At 35.8% G+C, this 17,908-nt stretch overlaps 1 protein-coding gene across 4 annotated transcripts; it reads left to right on the top strand.

Annotated features, from left to right (window-relative positions):
• Positions 1-7: 7 nt before the first annotated feature.
• ZNF404 (zinc finger protein 404) lies at positions 8-17,265 on the top strand. 4 transcript variants are annotated; one of them, XM_081032008.1, is made up of 5 exons: positions 8-41; positions 824-894; positions 7,900-7,975; positions 10,233-10,359; positions 16,575-17,265. In XM_081032008.1, exons 3-5 carry the CDS (start codon positions 7,967-7,969, stop codon positions 17,252-17,254), a joined length of 816 nt encoding a protein of 271 aa, XP_080888134.1. In that variant the 5' UTR covers positions 8-41; positions 824-894; positions 7,900-7,966; the 3' UTR covers positions 17,255-17,265. The 4 variants fall into 4 exon arrangements, with proteins under 4 accessions (XP_080888134.1, XP_080888133.1, XP_080888136.1 ...); XM_081032007.1 differs by lacking the exon at positions 8-41 and adding an exon at positions 42-203; XM_081032010.1 differs by lacking the exon at positions 8-41 and adding an exon at positions 50-62.
• The last annotated feature ends 643 nt before the right edge of the window (positions 17,266-17,908 follow it).

Below are 17,908 nucleotides of genomic sequence, written 5' to 3'. Positions count from 1 at the left end.
GGGTCCTCTTCCGGTGTCCAAGCAGCTGTGGTCCCTACGTGGTGAGTTAGTCGTGTCCAAAGGTAATCATGAGCGGAGGCTTCCACAGTCCCTGGCCCGAGCCGGACTGGAGCCCGCGGTGGGGGTGAGAAGCGTGTGGGCCCGGAGTGTCAGGCCCGTGTCTGCGTGAGCGTCAGAGATCTGTGTCTCTGATGGGAGATCAGGTGTGTGTCCGTAACAGTGTGTGAATGTGTGCGTTTGTGTCAGTGACTGCTGTTGATTGTGCTTAACTACCTGGCTTATGGTTGAGCGAGGGATGTGTGGCCGTATGGGTTGTCAGCGGAACTCAAGGCTGATTCCTCCGCTGATTCCTCCGCCCTCGCCCCTCACAGCCACTTGGGGTCTCCAGGAGATAAAAGAGGGAAGCCAGATCCTGAGCCTTAGAACGAAAGAATGGAGGATCCCAGCAAGAAGACTTGATCTTGAGATTTTTTTGTTTTTTTGAAGCTGTATGCGACTCCGAGGAAGAGGTCCTAAGAGTAAGATTCCCTCGTGGGAGGTTCTGCCTCGGAAGCACCGAGGGGCCAGCTACATGTTTCATGACCACAGCATTTTCCAACTCTAGCCCCAGGAACCTGCTATAGAGACAGATTCCACTTTAGACATCAGTGACCCTGGCCTCTCTTGTACTGGGAAGGTCAACACTGTTCCATTCTCCTTCCTATGGCCAACTGGTTGTGTGTGGTGGACTGGGTCAGAGGGTGTGGTTATGGACGGTGTTTTCTAAGTTACTGTGATATCCAAGAAAATCCTGATGTCTCATGATTGCCTCCTATTTTTCCAGTGGTGCCTGTCTAAAAAATGGATGCTGAAGAGGAAAGAATTTTTGTTAGGCATCTAAAAGTTAAAATCCAGGTGAGTTTATGTTTCTTCATTATTCATAAAACACACGTTAATTTTAAAGACACAAGACCCTTCTTTTTCTTCTGCCGAATGTCTTTGCTAATACTGTGTTTCCCTGAAAATAAGACCTAGCTGGACAATCAGCTGTAATGCATCTTTTGGGGCAAAAATTAATATAAGACCCAGTATTATATTATAAAGACTGGGTCTTATAGTAAAATAAGACCAGGTCTTATATTAAGTTTTGCTCCAAAAGACGCATTCGAGCTGATTGTCGAGCTAGGTCTTCTTTTGGGGGAAACACGGTAGTGACATATTTGTAAATCGTGGGGTCATGCACATGACACCCTTGTCAGGACCCTAAACCCTTTCTCTCCATAAGTTATGTAACCTGTTGCCTACTGTTAGCAACAAAATTATTTCTAATTTTTATTTCTAATTTTTGACAAAACTAAATTAGTCTATAATGAACATTACGTATAGATTATGTCCTTTTATAGTCATTCTGTTAGGATATATTTCTGTTTTGAAATTGGGAGTCAAATACCAGGTATTTAAAATATACCAATATGCTGTACTCATTGGATTACAATGATATACTTCATACAACTTGTTATCCAGTAAGGAAGTGAACTCAGAATAAGTAAGATAGAAGGTGTGAATTGCCACTTAGAGAAAGTCAGGTGACTTGCATTGAAGTTCTTTAAAAGAGCCCTCATTTTGACTATAGGAGCACTTACAGAGTATGTTCAAATTATGAGAATTCATAATTTGGTTTTTATACCTTACTGTTTTTATTCTAGTGATGTTAAATGCAAAGTGGCATTAAATGGGACAAAATGTCTCAATAGCGGTTTTCAGGACATTGTGGCTAAGGAGGGCAGGTTCAGAAGCAAAATAAGCCCAGCCATCAGGAATACTCATATATAATAGGAAACCACATTGAGACTACCATTAATCCATTTCAAAACATCCAAATATGGTCTCTGGTTTACATGAAAATACATTTCTATAGGCAAACAAATTGTAGGGTGGGTTGAGACACTGGAACCTGACGGGAATGAAGTAAAACCTTTCAGTAAAAACACAGCAGCTATTTTTTGAACAGCATTGGTTCGCAAATGTAGGGTGCATTTGAGGGCTTGTTCAAACACAGATTGTTGGGCCTCAGCCCCAGAGTTTCTAATTTAGTAGGTCTGAGCTGACAATCTGCATTTCTAACAAGCTCCCAGACACAAAATTTTGAGGACTTTTGTTCTAGAATGTACTAGGTTTCATCTTCAGGTTCAGGGATATTAAAAGGGGTGGGGTGAAATTTTTTTCCACCTATTTAAAAAATTTTTAAAAAGTGTGTGTGTGTGTGTGTGTGTGTGTGTGTGTGTGTAAAATTAAGGAATGGCCATTGTTTAAAATTTTATTACATAAACTTTTAGGAAAAGGAAGAAAACCAGGAGTATAATGCACAAATAAGCAATGTTAATGTATGGATATATAGTTTTCCAAACTTTATTCTATTTATTGATGTTTGTCACTTTTTCTCTCCATATTGATAAATAAAGTAATCCTAGTTTGTGTTTGTATAAATTTGCGCATTTGTAACTTAATTTTTTAACAGCTTTATTGAGATACAATTCACATACACACGATTCAACCATTTAAAGTGTACAATTTAAAATATTTAGTATATTCACAGGGTTGTGCAACCTCACCACATTCAAGTTCAGAACATTTTCATCACTCCAAAAGATATCCTAAACCCATTAGCAGTCACTTCCCATTTCCCCCAATTTCCCCAGCTATATGCAACCACTTTTCTACTTATCTATATTAATTCACTCCATCTGGACACTTCAGAAAAATGAAATTATACCATATGTGATCTTTTGTAACTGGCTTCTTTCACTTAGCATAGTGTTTTCAAGATTCATCCATGTTTTAGCATGGAACAGTGCTTCATTTTTTTGTATTACCAAATAACATTCCATTGTCTGGTATACCACATTTTATTTATCCATTCATCAGCTGATGGACATTTGGGTTGTTAATACTTTTTAGCTGTTGTAAATGATGCTGCTATGAACATTTGTGTACACGTTTTGTACGGACATGTTTTTATTTCTCTTAGCATTATACTTAGGAGTAGAATTGCTGGTTCATACGGTAGCTGTTTTGAGGAACTGTCAGATTGTTTTCCAAAACATCTGCACCATTTTCCATTCCCAGCAGCCAATTTCTCAACATTCTCACCAACACCTGTTATTATCTGTCTTTATTATAACCATCCTAGTGGGTAGGAAGTTGGTTTTGTGGTTTCAATTTGAATTTCCCTTGTGGCTTATGATACTAAGCATATTTTCATGTGCTTATTGGCTATTTGTATATCTTCTTTGGAGAAATGTCTCTTCAAATTCTTTGCCCATTTTTTAATTGGGTTTTGGTCTTTGTAACTTAATTTTGTTTACTGACACTGTATGGCGAATATTTTCATTCCCTTAACAGCTTCTCAAACTTAGCATTTAATGACTGCTTAAAATTTCATTACATGGATGTTCTGTTACATAAACAATCAGCTGTTCCTGAACTCAGAATGCTGAAAACATCGCTTCTACATGCTGCCTCATTTCCATATCTTGATCAAATTCACGTCTTCCAATTTCTCAGTGCCACAAGGAACTTAGGTCTTTGCAATTTCAAAGATAGTGACATTTGGGAATGTGGCAGCAGCCTCTTCTGGGTGCAGTACTGATGACTGCGCCCTCTTAGAAGAACTTGTACAGGGATGTGATGCTGAAAAACCACAGGAGCAGAATTTGTGTGACCATATCTTTAACGTCAAAATGTGATCTCTGGAGCTTTCTTATTCCCTCAATATGACCCTCTAGGGAGGCTCAGGTATTTGAATTTATGAAGGACTTGTTTGAGAGTCATTGATCATTCCCTCTTTTCCTTCAAGCATCATCATCTTGGTCCCTTGAGTGGCTTTACTTTGTCCCTTGTGCTGGACCTCTCTGCCCCTCTGACGACAAGACTAAATTATACATTAATTATACCTAAATTTTGAAAAGAAAGGCCAAAAAATGGCCATTAGGAAAACACCACAGTAACAATTGCTTCTGACAAAATCCATGGATAGATGCTAAAATTAGTGGCTGAAAGTTTGAGGAGAAAGAGGATTTTCATGGTGTCGAAGTATTTTCCAGCACCCAGGATACTTACTGACAACAACAGGAAAGGTAGTAACTTTCAGAGGGGAAACCCAGCATAATGCACTCCAACCAAGTGATCAAGGTTAACATCAGTAATAAAGCACTGACATCACGATCCCTTTCATACTCGAGGGGCACAGCACCACTGTGGCAGTGCCAAAACTGCATGGCCTTATTCTAACTATGAAACTATCAGACAAACCAAGTAGAGGGACATTTCACAAAATAAATGATTGGTACTCCTCCAACACGAAAAGGCATGAAGATAGGTATGGTGGACAGACTTTAAGATCGCCCCGTGATTCCTGCCTGCTGGTATAATCGTATATGATCCCCTCCCTTGGAGGGTGAGCAGGACCTGTGACTTGTTTCTAATCAATAGAAAATGGCAAAGATGAAGGGATTTCACTCCTGTGATTAGGTTACTTTATATGGCAAAAGTAATGGGCTGTCACTTCTGGTTATTACATTTTGTCATGTAAGACTCCATCATAGCAGACTGGAGCTAGAGACGCGCCTTACCCGCTTGATGAAGTGGCAATATTGGAGAATCTCATATTGCAAGAAATTGCAGGTGGCCTCTAGGACCTGAGGACATCCTCCAGCTGACAGCCAGCAAAAGTTGGGCCTTCAGTCATATAGCCTCAAGGAAATGAATTCTGCCAACAATGTGAATGAATGCGGAAGTGTATTCTTCCCCAGTTGAGCCTCCTACTGAGAACACAGCCCAACCGACACTTTTTTTGCAGCTTATGAGACCAGCCTGAGGAGAGTACCCAGCTAAACTGTGTCCAGACTCTGGGTCCATGGAAACTGTGAAAAAATAAATGTGTGTTATTTTAAGTTAAATTTGTGGTAATTTGTTAGGGCAGCAACTGCAAATCACTACCACAAGAAAGACTATACGTATTGAAAGAGACTAAGGAGAAATAACAGCTAAATGATATGTGGGATCATCTAGAGGATCCTGGAAAAGAAAACAGGACATTTGCGGGAAAACTGGTGATGTTTGAGTAAATACGCTATTTATAGTATTGTGCCGATGTTAATTTCCTGGTTTTGATCATTGTACCATCTATGATGTTAACATTAGGGTCGGGTATATAAGAATTCTGTGTACTACTCTTGCAACTTTTCTCTAAGTCTATAATAAATGAAAATAAAAATTAAATAAAAAAAGGAAAATTTTGCCTACTCCAAGATCATGAAAATGTCTTCCTGTTTTTTCTTCCAGAAACTTTATTTATTGTTTTAGTTTTCATATTTAGGCCTATGATCCATCTTGAATTTTTATCTGTGTATGTAGTAGGATCAGGGTCAGAATCATTTTTTCTATACAGATAACCAATTGCTCGAGCACCATTTGTTGAAAAGACTATACTTTCTGCTCTAAGTTGCAGTTACACTTTTATTGTAAAAAACATGACTATATATGTGCAGGTCTCTTTCTGGATTCTTTGTTCTATTCTGTCGGTCTATTCTTCATTCCTTGTGTCAGTCCCACTGTTCTAATTATAGTAGCTTTACATTATGTCTTGATATCTGGTAATGTGATTTCCCCAACTTTGTTCTTCAAAACTGTCTTCACTACTCCGGTTTCTTTGCATTTCCACATAATTTTAGGATGAGTTTGTTATTTTTCTCAAGAAAAATAGCTGATATTGTTGAAGATGCACTAAATCAATAGATCAATTTAGACAGAATTGATAATCTTAAAATTGAGTCTTCCAATTCACAAACATGGAATATGTTTCCATTTATTTCATTCATCTTTCATTTCTTTCATTAATGTTTTGTTATTTTCCATCTAAAGGTCAGGCACACCTTTGTTAGATTTATTGCAAGGTGTTTTATATTTTTTATAAACTGTTGCGGTTTTTAAAGTTTCATTTTCCAATGACTTTGCTTTAATACAGTTGTGTTTTACACATTGATCTTTTTTTTAAACTTTTAATTAGTTTCAGGTGCACAAAACAATGTACTAGTTAGATGTTTATCATTTATATCCCTCACACAGGGACAACCCCTTTCCCCCCATCCACTAGCCCTCTGCCATCGCACACAGCCCTTACATTTCCACTCTCTATTCCCAATGCTGTACTCCGCTTCTTGTAACTATATACATATAAAATTATAGTTGACATTCATTATTGTTCAGCCTCAGCTTCAGGTGTACAGGGCAGTGATCAGGCATAACACATCGATCTTTTAGTCAACAATTTTGCTAATAAATGCACTTATTCTAATAGTTTCTAGAACTGAAATTTTTCTGTGTACAAAATGATATTATCTGCAAATAAAGATGGGTTACTTCTTTCTTTCCAATCTTTATTCCTTTCATTTCACATTTTTCCCTTATGGTATTGGATAGGTCTGCTGGTACAAATTTGAATAGAAGTGATGGGAGTGGACAACCTTAGCTTGTTTCTGAACTCAGAAGGACAGTGCTCCATATGTCACCTCTCATATAACAGTAGTTGTAGTTTTATTCTGTAGATCCCCTTTATCAAAGATGTTTTCTGCCCAGCTTGCTGAGAATTTTTATCATGAGATGATGTTGAATATCATCAAATGATTTTTCTGCATCTAATGAAATGATTGAATGGTTTTCTCCTTTATTATTTAAAGTTGGAAGATTACATTGATTGCTTTTTGAAAATTAAATGACCTTTGCATTATTTGAATAAATTTCTTGGTCATAATTATCACTGGGTTTTAATCCTTTGAAATTTATAAATACTTGTTTTACAACTGATAATATTATTCTGATGAATAGGAGGTGAGCATTTAAAAAGAACAGGTAGTTTGTAGTTTGGGGTATAATGTTCAATTGGGTCAATTTGATTAATCCTGTTCAAACTTCTATGGCCTCGTTGATTTTTTTTCTCTTCCCTTTATCAGTTACCAAGAGAGGGTATTAAAACCTCAACTTTAATTAGAAATTTATCTGTCCCTTAATTCTGTTTTTGCTTTATATATTATGAAGCTATGTTAGTAGGTACATAACAAATGTAGAACTACTGTTATGTTCTTGTTGAAATATAGGACGCATCTCTATAATAATACTTAATACATTATAGTCTATTTTATCTGTTGTTAATGCAGATCTTCTAATTACTGTCAAATATATTTTTTCACTCATTTACTTTTAACACATGTGACTTTATAGTTAAGGTATGTTTCTTGTAAACATCATAATCGATCCTATTTTATCATTTTAATTTGATCTGACAATCTTAGTTTTTAATTGCTGTTTAGTCTATTTACATTTTAATGCAATTACTGACACTGTGGCTTAAGTATGTCATCTTGCTAAAATGTTTTCTCTTTGTCCCATCCATTCTTTTTCTTTTTTTCATCCATTCTTTATTCCTCTTTTCCTGCCCGCTTTTTTATTACTCAGTTATGTTTCAGTATTCCGTTTTATCTCCTCTATTAGATATTTTGGTTGTACATCTTTGTATAATTATTTAGTCATTCCCTTAGATATTATAAGATGCGTCTTTAATATAATCTCCTTTAAATTAAAGTTTTTACCACATAACTAATATAAGAACATTTTATTAGTGTAACTCCACTTACCTGTGCTCTGTAACCACACTTGTGTGGCTTGTTTCTCTAGGTATGGGAAAGGGCTTGAGTTTGTCTAGACTTCTCATGTCCCCTGACATGTGTTGGTATGTTTGGGAGGTGGGAGAGTTGGCAAGGACACGGGGAAGAAGGAATTTTTTTTAAAAAGGCTATCTTACCTTAAATAATTTTTGGAGTTCTGAGATACACCAGGTCTCAAGGCCTCTTTTTCCTCCCCCAGCTCTGGCTTCTCTGAACTCTGCTTCTCTAGTAGAGGAAACCTGAGGAGGATTGGCAATTCTAAAAACATGGCCCAGGTACGTGGATGTCTCTTTCCCCCTCCTGAAATATTGTGATATATAATTAATGTAATACTTTCATTCTTTATCCAGAAACCTCCTACCTAAGAAAGCTGTATCTCTGACCCTATTTCAGTTTCTCCCATTACAGAGAAGGATGCTGTCCTCCTCATTTGCTCCCTTGTTTCGAACTGATTTTCACTTATTCATCAGATAGTTTATTCATCTGCTATGTGTTCAGTCTGGTCTCAAGAGCAGTGAAAGAGTGAAGTACCTTGAGCTTCCCTTGTCACGTTCATGGTTTCACGCTATAGAAATCACGGTTCTATTTGACCATAAGAGGGAAAACTTTCTCTATAGTTTTCCAAGCAGATAAGAGAGAATTGAGTTCTAAGTGGTCTCAGTCTCAGTGTGAGATGAAATCTCAGCTTTGAAAAGCTTTTAGGCTTGGGTAGAAATGGGATTGGTGCCTGCCTGGAGAGATGTAGTGGAACAGACACAGCTGGTCTTGAGTGAATCTGAATCACCCTGCATTGGTGTGGTCAAACTCAGTAAGGGATTGTGGGAAGGAGTATCATCTAGAACTACATGTGTTAGATAATACTGAACTGTGGGGAAGAGGTTAGGATTTCTGTCCAACCGAAATATCATAATAGTACAATACTTTGTATTTTAATATAATTAATTATAATATTTAATATAATTATCAATACCTTAATACTTTAAGAAAGATTAAGTCTAATGTCTACGAGGAATAAATGAAAACATTGATTTGTCAGAATAAAGAAATACTTTGGACGAATTCTGACATAATAAATTTGTGTCTAAAATTATTTAATTTTACACAAACTATGTCCTAAGATAGAAACTTTACCAGTCTTTTGAGGTATAATTGACATATAATTAAGTATATGTACTTTGTCTTTTTAAGCTGCTTTTATTGAAATCTGACAGACAATAAATTGCTCATAAAGTGCAGAATTTGATAATTATTTTTTATTTTTATTTATTCTTGATAATTTTTGACATATGTATACACCTGCAAAACTATCACCACAGTCAAGATAATAAACATATCCATTACTTCAAAATTTTTCTCATACCCCTTCATAATTGCTCCTTCCTGCCCCTTCCCACCCTGACCTTTGTGCCCTGGCAACCGCTGTATGCTTTCTGTCACTATAGGTTAGTTTGCATTTTCTACAACTTTATATAAATGAAATCATACATTATACACTCCTTTTTGTCTCTTATTTCATTCCACGTTTACTTTGAGATTCATCCATGTCATTGCATATTAATTTGTAGCATATTCCATTTTATTGCTGACTAGTATTCTATTTTCAGGATATACCAAATTGTTTATCCACTCCCCTGTTCATGGATATTTGGGTGCTTTCCATTTTGGGCTATTACAAATAAAGCTGCTATGAACCTTCATGGAATCTCTGCTTCATTTCTCTTGGGTAAACACTAGGGTGAAATGGCTGGGTCATATGGATGTTGAACTTTTTAAGACACCAGTGAACTATTTTTCAAAGTGATTGTACCATTTTACATTCCTACCGCAGTGTATCAGTTCCATTTTTTCCCCATCTTTGCCAATACTTAAAATGGTCAGTGTTTTTACTTTTAATATTCTAATAGTTGTGGAGTAGCACTCTCTCCTGGCAGTAAGCTAGGGCAATCATAAAGTTCACTTCATTTGTTACTTGTCTCTCAGAGATAGTTTTTCATTGCCCAATGTTTTCTGTCTTAAAAACCATCATTTCGTACATTTTATACAGGTTTCTGGTTATTTCATGTGGGAGGGTAAATCCAATTCCTGTTATTCCATTTTGGCTGGAAGAGATTTTATAGTTTATTTTTTGGGGGGGGGAAACAATCCATTATTTTTACGTATTCCTTGAAGAGAAACGATGTAAGAAATTGCATTTACTAATAGTCTGTGATTTAGGTACATAGTTTGTATTATGCTTATATATAGACAATGTCATTTAATTGGGAAAACTCTGATTACTTTCTTCATTTTCATATATTTGGTATTTAAGTTTTTCTGTATTTTTGAAGAAATGTTGTGTGCTTCAAAAGGATTCTTCAAAAGTGTGTATGCACTCTACTTCAGGTACTAATTTATTTATTCTCATCTACTCATGTTATGACCTTGTAACTTCATCCTACTTGTTTGTATATATTGTCCTTTTACTGCAATTCAATATTCCATCTTGAATGTTTTTTCCTTATTTACAAATAATACATGGGTTTGTCATTTCAGGTGCCACTGACATTCAGTGATGTTGCCATAGACTTCTCTCCGGAGGAGTGGGAGTGCCTAAATTCAGATCAGAGGGATTTGTACAGAGATGTAATGTTGGAGAATTACAGTAACCTGGTCTCACTGGGTAAGGACGTCGGCCTGAAATGATGTAAAATCTGCTATCTGGAATATTTGCTTTCTCCACTGTATATTTTATGCTCTGTGCCAAGAAACAAGCTCAATTTCTCCTTATTAGCAAAAGACTATTTTGACTTTGTTATATGGAAATGGGCACTTCCATTCACCTCCTGAATCTTCTTTATCTTTCATTTACCTTTTTACCTCCCTCTGCCCCGTCTTACAATTGCTCCTTTTTCTAAATGACTAAAGATTTGAATTCTTGGAGTTTTTCTGCATACCCACTGGCAAAGAAAACAAATTTCATATTGTGTGTATGTTCAGAATAGCCATAAACGTTCTATTTTAATTGCTGGTCTACCTACATGGAGAACAGGTAACACAAGGTCCTGATTTTCTCTTTACTACAAAAGACGCTTGATAATTTTTACAGTAGTAGAATGATTCTAGAACATTATCTTTTTTCATATTATTTTTTATACTTATAGCAGTGGAAATATTGGCTTGCAGTGATTTGATAGATTGTCCTGCAAAGTGATAGTCTTTGTTCAGTTTTTGGAAAATACCATTCTTTCCTCTCTTCTGGGACTCCAATTATACCTATGCTAATTCTTTGGACCATATCTCAATTTTATCATGTATTATCTTCTTTTCTCTATATTATTATTTTCTGTTGACCTGTATTCCAGCTTACTTATCCTGTATTCTGCTTTGATGAATCTGCTTTTAAAGAGGGGGTTTTTCATATCAGATGTCTTTTTCAGTTCTATAAATTCAATTTGATTGTCTTTGTAACATCCAATCTGTTGAAATTCTTCATTCTTTTATTTACTTTCTTTTCATTACTGTTTTTCATCTGTTTTCTGAAACATTTTGTTCGTAGTTGTTTTGGAATCTTGTATGCTTTCATATTTTTGTATCATCTGTGGGTCTGCTTTTATTGTTTCTTTTTTCCTCTTGTTATTGATCATATTGGCAATGCCACCTCAAGTGACTAGTAATTTTGATTGTATACTGGACATTGTGTACTCGTGATTCTAAATGATGGTATCTTCTAAAGATGGCTCTAAATGATGGTCTCTTCTACCAGAGAATATTTACATTTTCCTCTATTTAGTCTGATGGAATAGGCTGATCACTATAATACAATCAGGAACTAGGCTGGGTCAGTGCTGGTTTTCAGTTTTGGCAACACTCAGCTACCTCTCTTTTTAATCACTGTGCCTTTACCTCTAGCTGTACTCAGAATCACTGAGTTTCTGCAGGAGAAAGGTGGTGGTAGGTAAGCCTCCTCTCCCAATGGATCTTTTATTTCCAGAAGAAATGCGGAAAATTCATAAGCAAATCATCCACTTGATAAGTTAGGAGGAGCATAGTAGACTCAAAGAGTGTAGAAGAAAGGAAATAATAAAAGAAATAACAGAAATTAATGAAATAAAAACTAAACATACAAAAGAGTAAGTCACAACTATAAATTTGATTATCTCAAAGAACTGAAATTTTTTCAACATGAATCAAGAAAAAACCCTATGTAAGGGAAAAAAAAGCACCTTCTTAGAAACAGTGAAAATATGATATTTTGGAAAACATTGTGCCAAAAACTTTAAAAAGTCAAATGAAATATATTAGAAAATTTTAATGTACAAAAATTTCCTCTTGAGGAAAAAACAAAGACCAAAACCTGAAGTCTCATAAGCACTAAAACAATTGAATTAGTCATCAAGAGTCTTCCCATAAATTGGAAGATTCAGGCCTAGATGGTTTGTCATTAAGGTATAAGTGCAGCAGTTTGAACATGAAAAAATACACAGGAAATTTTCCCTATGAGCTCTTTGTATGTTGAGCCTAATAAAGAATAAGCTATAGAAAGTAAGAGATAAATGGAAAACTATCTTTTTAAAAATATGGAGTATATTTATAATAGCTCTTTTAATATCCTTGTCTACTAATTCCATTATCTGTGTCATTCCTTGGTCTGTTTCTTTTGGGTTTTCTCCTAGTAAGGGTCATTATTTTCCTATTTTCATACCTGATAATTTTCTATTAGATGTCAGATATTGTTTGAAATTTACTATGTTGGGATGCTGCATTTTTAATATTCTTTTGTATGTTTTTGGGCTTTGTTCTGGGATGCAGTTATGTAATATAAAACATGTTGGTCCTTTTTGTGGTTTGCTTTTAAAGCTCTGCTAGAGTGGGTCCAGAACAGCTTTTACACAAGGGCTAATTTGGCCCCACTACTGAGGCCATACCCTTCTGGGGACTCTGAAATCTCATGTGTTACAGGGGTTTTCCACTCTGGTTGGTAGAAAAGGAATTATCCCCTAACCTGTGTGATTTCCAGGGATTGTTCTGCCTAATCCTATCTGGTAGTACATTCAGTGGCCTCATTCGTTTTCTCACAGGCCTGTCCAGATTTGTACTCAAAGTCTCAAGGGGATCCTTCTACAGATTTCTAGACGTATCTCTCCTTGCAGCTCCCTGCTCTCCAAAACTCAGCCTTGCAACTTCTGTATTTCTTTCTCTTCTTTAACTCTCTATTCTGTCTTTTCAACTCAAGGATATAGCTGGGCTCTATTTTAGCTCTCCCTGCCCATGCTTTGTGGCTCTTGTAGGACTCTCTTTATTTGTTTCTTCTCTCGGGAGATTACTATCCTGCACTACCTGCTGCTCAATATCTGAAAACCATTGTTTTGTATATTTTGTTTGATTTTCTAGTTATTTAAGGTAGGAGGGTGACTCATATCCTTCTTAATGCTACATGACCAGAAGCACAAATTACTGACTCTGTCTCTGAAAGCTCCTTTGCATTTCAGTACAAGAGGTCCCAGATTCACATTGTATCTTATCTTCCCTGGACTAGGAATTAGCTATTATTACTCCAAGGCACCCCAGTTCGCATTAGCAGAAAATAGTTTTATAGAGACTGAAACCTGGCCAACAGGGGAGCTAATTGTGACCAGCTTTTTGTGAAGATAAATATACAAATGTTTTTCCTGTTTCTTCAGTGGAAATTGGTTTGTTCAGGTTTTCCATCTCTTCTGGAGTCGGTATGTTGTTGTTTTACTTTTTAATTTTATACAGAAGAGTTACAAATGGGTTACAAAGAGTTCCAGTATCATAATGATAGTATCTTACATAATTGTATACATTTATGAAAACTATCAAATGAACATTTTAAAATATTAATACTATTTACTAACCTCCATATTTTATTCATATTTCACCAGTTTTTGCACTTTTTTTCTGTTTCAGGATCCAATCCAGGATACACTGCTTTCAGTCATCATATATGTTCTTAGTTTTTTCCAATCTGTGATAGTTCCTGTATTTCCTTGTCTTTCATGACCTGGATACCTTTGAAGAGTACTAGTTAGGTATTTTGTAGTGCCCCCAAACTTGGGTTTGTTTGATGTTTTCTTAGGATTAAACTGAGATTATGGATTTGGGAGAATACCAGAGAAGTGCCCTTCTCATCGTATCACATTGGGACTATGTGATAACATGATTCATTCTGGGAGGTTAACCTTAAAAACTTCTTTAACGTAGCATCTGTCAGTTTTCTTTACTTTAAGGTTTTTCGTGTTTTTTTTTTCCTTTCCATATTGTATTTTTTAGAAACAAAGTCAGTAAATCTAGTTGGGAGTCAGTTTTGATAAATTATATTTTCAGAGAGACTCATCATTTCATGTATATCTCAAACTTATTTGCATAGTTGTATTTTTTTTTAACATTCTCTATTTCTTTATTGATGACTATTTCACTATTGTCATGATGTGTGGATGTTCCTCCTTTTGTTCCCAGAATATAGGTAAGTTAGTGGTCTGTATGGGTCAATTGTCCAGTTTTAGTTAAATTTTGCTCTTATTGTATTGATTTCCCTTTTCTGTCTTCTTCAACCTACATCATCATTCGTTTTCTAATTTTTTTATTTTCCTAATTTTTAAGTAGAATGCTTAATTCATTCATTTTATTTTATTTCCCATTAGATGCAGGCCTTTCAGTCTGAGTCTGCAGCACTATAGTTAAGGCCATTGATTCTGATGCCTGGTATTTTCATTATCATTGTCCTCAAAAAGTTCTGTGGTTTTACATTCTTATTGACTTAACAGTAGTCATTGAGAGCTTTTTATTTATAAACAGAAAGTGTTTTTGGCTTTTTATGATTGTTACTTATTTCTTATTGCTTCGGAGAATATTGTTTGTATTATTTCAACTTTGTAAACATACCATACTTTCTTTGTAGAAGAATTCTGCTTGTCTTGACCTCGTACTTGACCCATTTACCACATTAGATTGCGTCAAGCTGCTCTGTCATCTGGTTTACCAGTCTTCGGCCTACCTTCAACGTACCCTTTGTTGCGGAGTCCCAGGCACTCAGTTTCCCAGACTCTTCCCTCATATTATTTAGTCAATTTTTTTCCCAAACATCGCCAAATGTATTTGCTTAGATTTACATGAGCCTTTAGAAATAATATTAATACAATTACTGAAAAATTACTGAGAAAATGGAATACTCTAAATATCAAACGTTCTTTTACATAATCTTAAGGGTAACCACTCAAGAAAAATCCGGAACTGAAATATATACTGTAATAAAAGAAAAATTACTGAAATACATTTCTGCAAAATTCAAGAAAAATTAGCCTTGGCTGTAAAGGAGTAGAAGGGAGAATTTGGGAAAGGTATCAGAGAAACAAAACAGACTGAACATCTGTAGGACTGATGGGTGATATTAAAACTCTATCAATGAAGGTAATACAATAACTGATTACCTTGACTGAGATAAAAACAGAAAATAGTCATGACTATGCACAGGAAAGACTGAACAACAGTGGTAGAGACATGTATATTTTTAAAGGGAAATGCAACTGGAGAATGATCAGTTACCAACTTTTTCCACTTACATTTTTGACTGAGCTAATTTGGATGTGCATCTTTCTCATCTGTAATATAAATGATAGAGAAAAGCATAGTTTACTATAATAAGGTGTAAGAGATTAGGATCAGGGAGAACTACCTGGTTTCCCTGAAAATAAGACCTAGCCAGACCATCAGCTCTGATACGTCTTTCGGAGCAAAAATTAACATAAGACCCTATATTATATTAATTACATTATATTATGTTGTATTGTATTATGTTATATTATATTGTATTATACCCAGTCTTACAGTAAAATAAGACCAAGTCTTATATTAATGTTTGCTCCAAAAGACGCATTAGAGCTGAGGGCCTGGCTAGGTCGTATTTTCAGGGAAACAGTGTAGTTAACTGTTGCATCATTTTCAGAAACTAAATGGTTATTTTATTCAGTTGCCTTCCTCAGTGACAGTGATTTTCATCACTGTTTACTTTTATTTTCATCCAAATTACTTTTTTAATTCAATATTTTATGCTACAGTTAATTATTTAACACTTACTTTGTGATAGGGACTTGTTTTTCAGTGGTAGTTGAAGAATGTTTTGCATCTATACTTGAGCTTTAGAGTAAGAAAATAAATGGTAAAACAAATGAGACCATCAATATGTGATAAAAGCATTATGAAAGCAGAGATTAGGTGTTGGAATACAGAATAAGGGTATGAATTTACTTACACTTAGCAGAGGCAGTCTTTCTGAGGAAGTGGTTTCTAACATGCAACACCTGAAGATGGTCACTAAAAGAAGCCACCTAAGAGGATTCCTGAAAGGTGGAGCATGAGCCCCTGCATGAGCCCCGGGTGATGGGAAAGATTGTGGTGTGTTCTAGTAGCTGAAAAGATGCTGAGTGGTAGGATATAGGGGACACAAATTATGGTTATGTGTTTGGGTTTCAGTTTAAGATAAAGACAAATCATTGAAAAAATTACATAGAGAGCCATCTGGCAGATAATGTTAGAAATGTAGTTTGATGACCAGGACCTACTCCTATAGCTTCTGATTCACAGAGTCTCAGTGGGTATCTAAAAGGTAAGTGGTTCCCTTGGTAATTCTAATCCTGAACTAAATGTGAGAACTACTGACTTTTTCTGTTTGCTTACTCACAAAACTACATTCTCATGAACGTTCATAATTTTCTGAGCTCTTCTTGCCTTTAAAGAATTTCATGACAGTGTTTTAGAATTTTATGACCCTTCTACTTCTATGGAAATACTTGTCAATTTATTATTATTTTTACTATAGAAGGCCTCTCACCACCCCCAGTACAGGAAAATAGAATTTGTTTTCTCATTTTCTTTCAGACTTTGATTTCACAACTGAGACCAACAAATTATCTTCAGAAAAAAGCAATTATGAAGTAAATTCATACCACTGGGAGACAATGAAAAGAAGTAAAACCTTGAACCTTATGAGGTTTATTTTCAGAAATTACCCACAGGGCAGAATTGACTGTGGCAGACAACAGGAACGTAAAGTGGGATATTTTAGTCAAATGATATTCAGAAAACATATAGCCCTTCCTCTACATCAGAGAATTCACACTGGAGAGAAATGTGAATGGCAGGACTGTAGGAAGGGCTTCAGAAAATACTCACACCTTACTGAACAACTGAGGGACCACAGTGATGTGAGACCCTATGAATGTAAGGAATGTGGAAAGGCCTTTATAGTTCTCCAGCATTTTATCAGACATAAAAAAATACACACCAATTTGAAGCCCTATGAATGTAATGGATGTGAGAAGGCCTTTAGGTTTTATTCACAGCTTATTCAACATCAGATAATTCATAGTGCTCTGAAACCCTACGGATGTATGCAGTGTGGGAAGGCCTTTAGACGTCATTCTCACCTTGCTGAACATCAGAAAATTCATATTGGTTTGAAACCCTACGAATGTAAGGAATGTGCAGAAACTTTTAGATTGTACCGACATATGTGTGTACATCAGAAAATTCATCATGGTGTGAAACCCTATCTGTAAGGAATGTGGGAAGGCCTTTGGTCATCGTTCAAGTCTTTATCAACATAAGAAAACTCATTCTGGTGAGAAACCATATAAATGTAAGCAATGTGGAAAGGCCTTTGTTCGCAGCTATTTACTCATTGAACATCAGAGAAGTCATACTGGCGAGAAGCCACATGAATGTGAGGACTGTGGAAAGGCCTTCAGCAGGGGCTCGAGCCTTCTTAAACATAAGAGAATTCATAGTAGTGAGAAACTCTATGATTGTAAGGAATGCGGAAAGGCCTTCTGTAGAGGCTCTCAACTTACACAACATCAGAGAATTCATACTGGTGAGCAGCCACATGAATGCAAAGAATGTGGAAAGACTTTTAAACTTCATTCGTACCTTATTCAACATCAGATAATTCATACTGATTTGAAACCATATGAATGTAAACAATGTGGGAAAGCCTTCAGTCGTGTTGGAGACCTTAAAACACATCTGTCAATTCATGCTGGGGAGAAACCCTATGAATGTAAGGAATGTGGAAAAACCTTTAGACTTAATTCTCAACTAATTTATCATCAGACGATTCATACTGGTTTGAAACCATATATATGTAAAGAATGTAAAAAGGCCTTTCGTTCTATCTCCGGTCTTTCTCAACATAAGAGAATTCATACAGGTGA

Source organism: Rhinolophus hipposideros, assembly GCF_964194185.1.
Source record: "Rhinolophus hipposideros genome assembly, chromosome: 21".
NCBI classification, from domain to species: Eukaryota; Metazoa; Chordata; class Mammalia; order Chiroptera; family Rhinolophidae; genus Rhinolophus; species Rhinolophus hipposideros.
Note: the sequence above shows the minus strand (reverse complement) of the source record. Positions and strands in the feature narration are given on the sequence as shown.

Coding starts and splice junctions, on each gene's coding strand:
- ZNF404 (XM_081032008.1), top strand. Junction 10,360..16,574: donor CAGTAACCTGGTCTCACTGG/GTAAGGACGTCG, acceptor ATTTTCTTTCAG/ACTTTGATTTCACAACTGAG.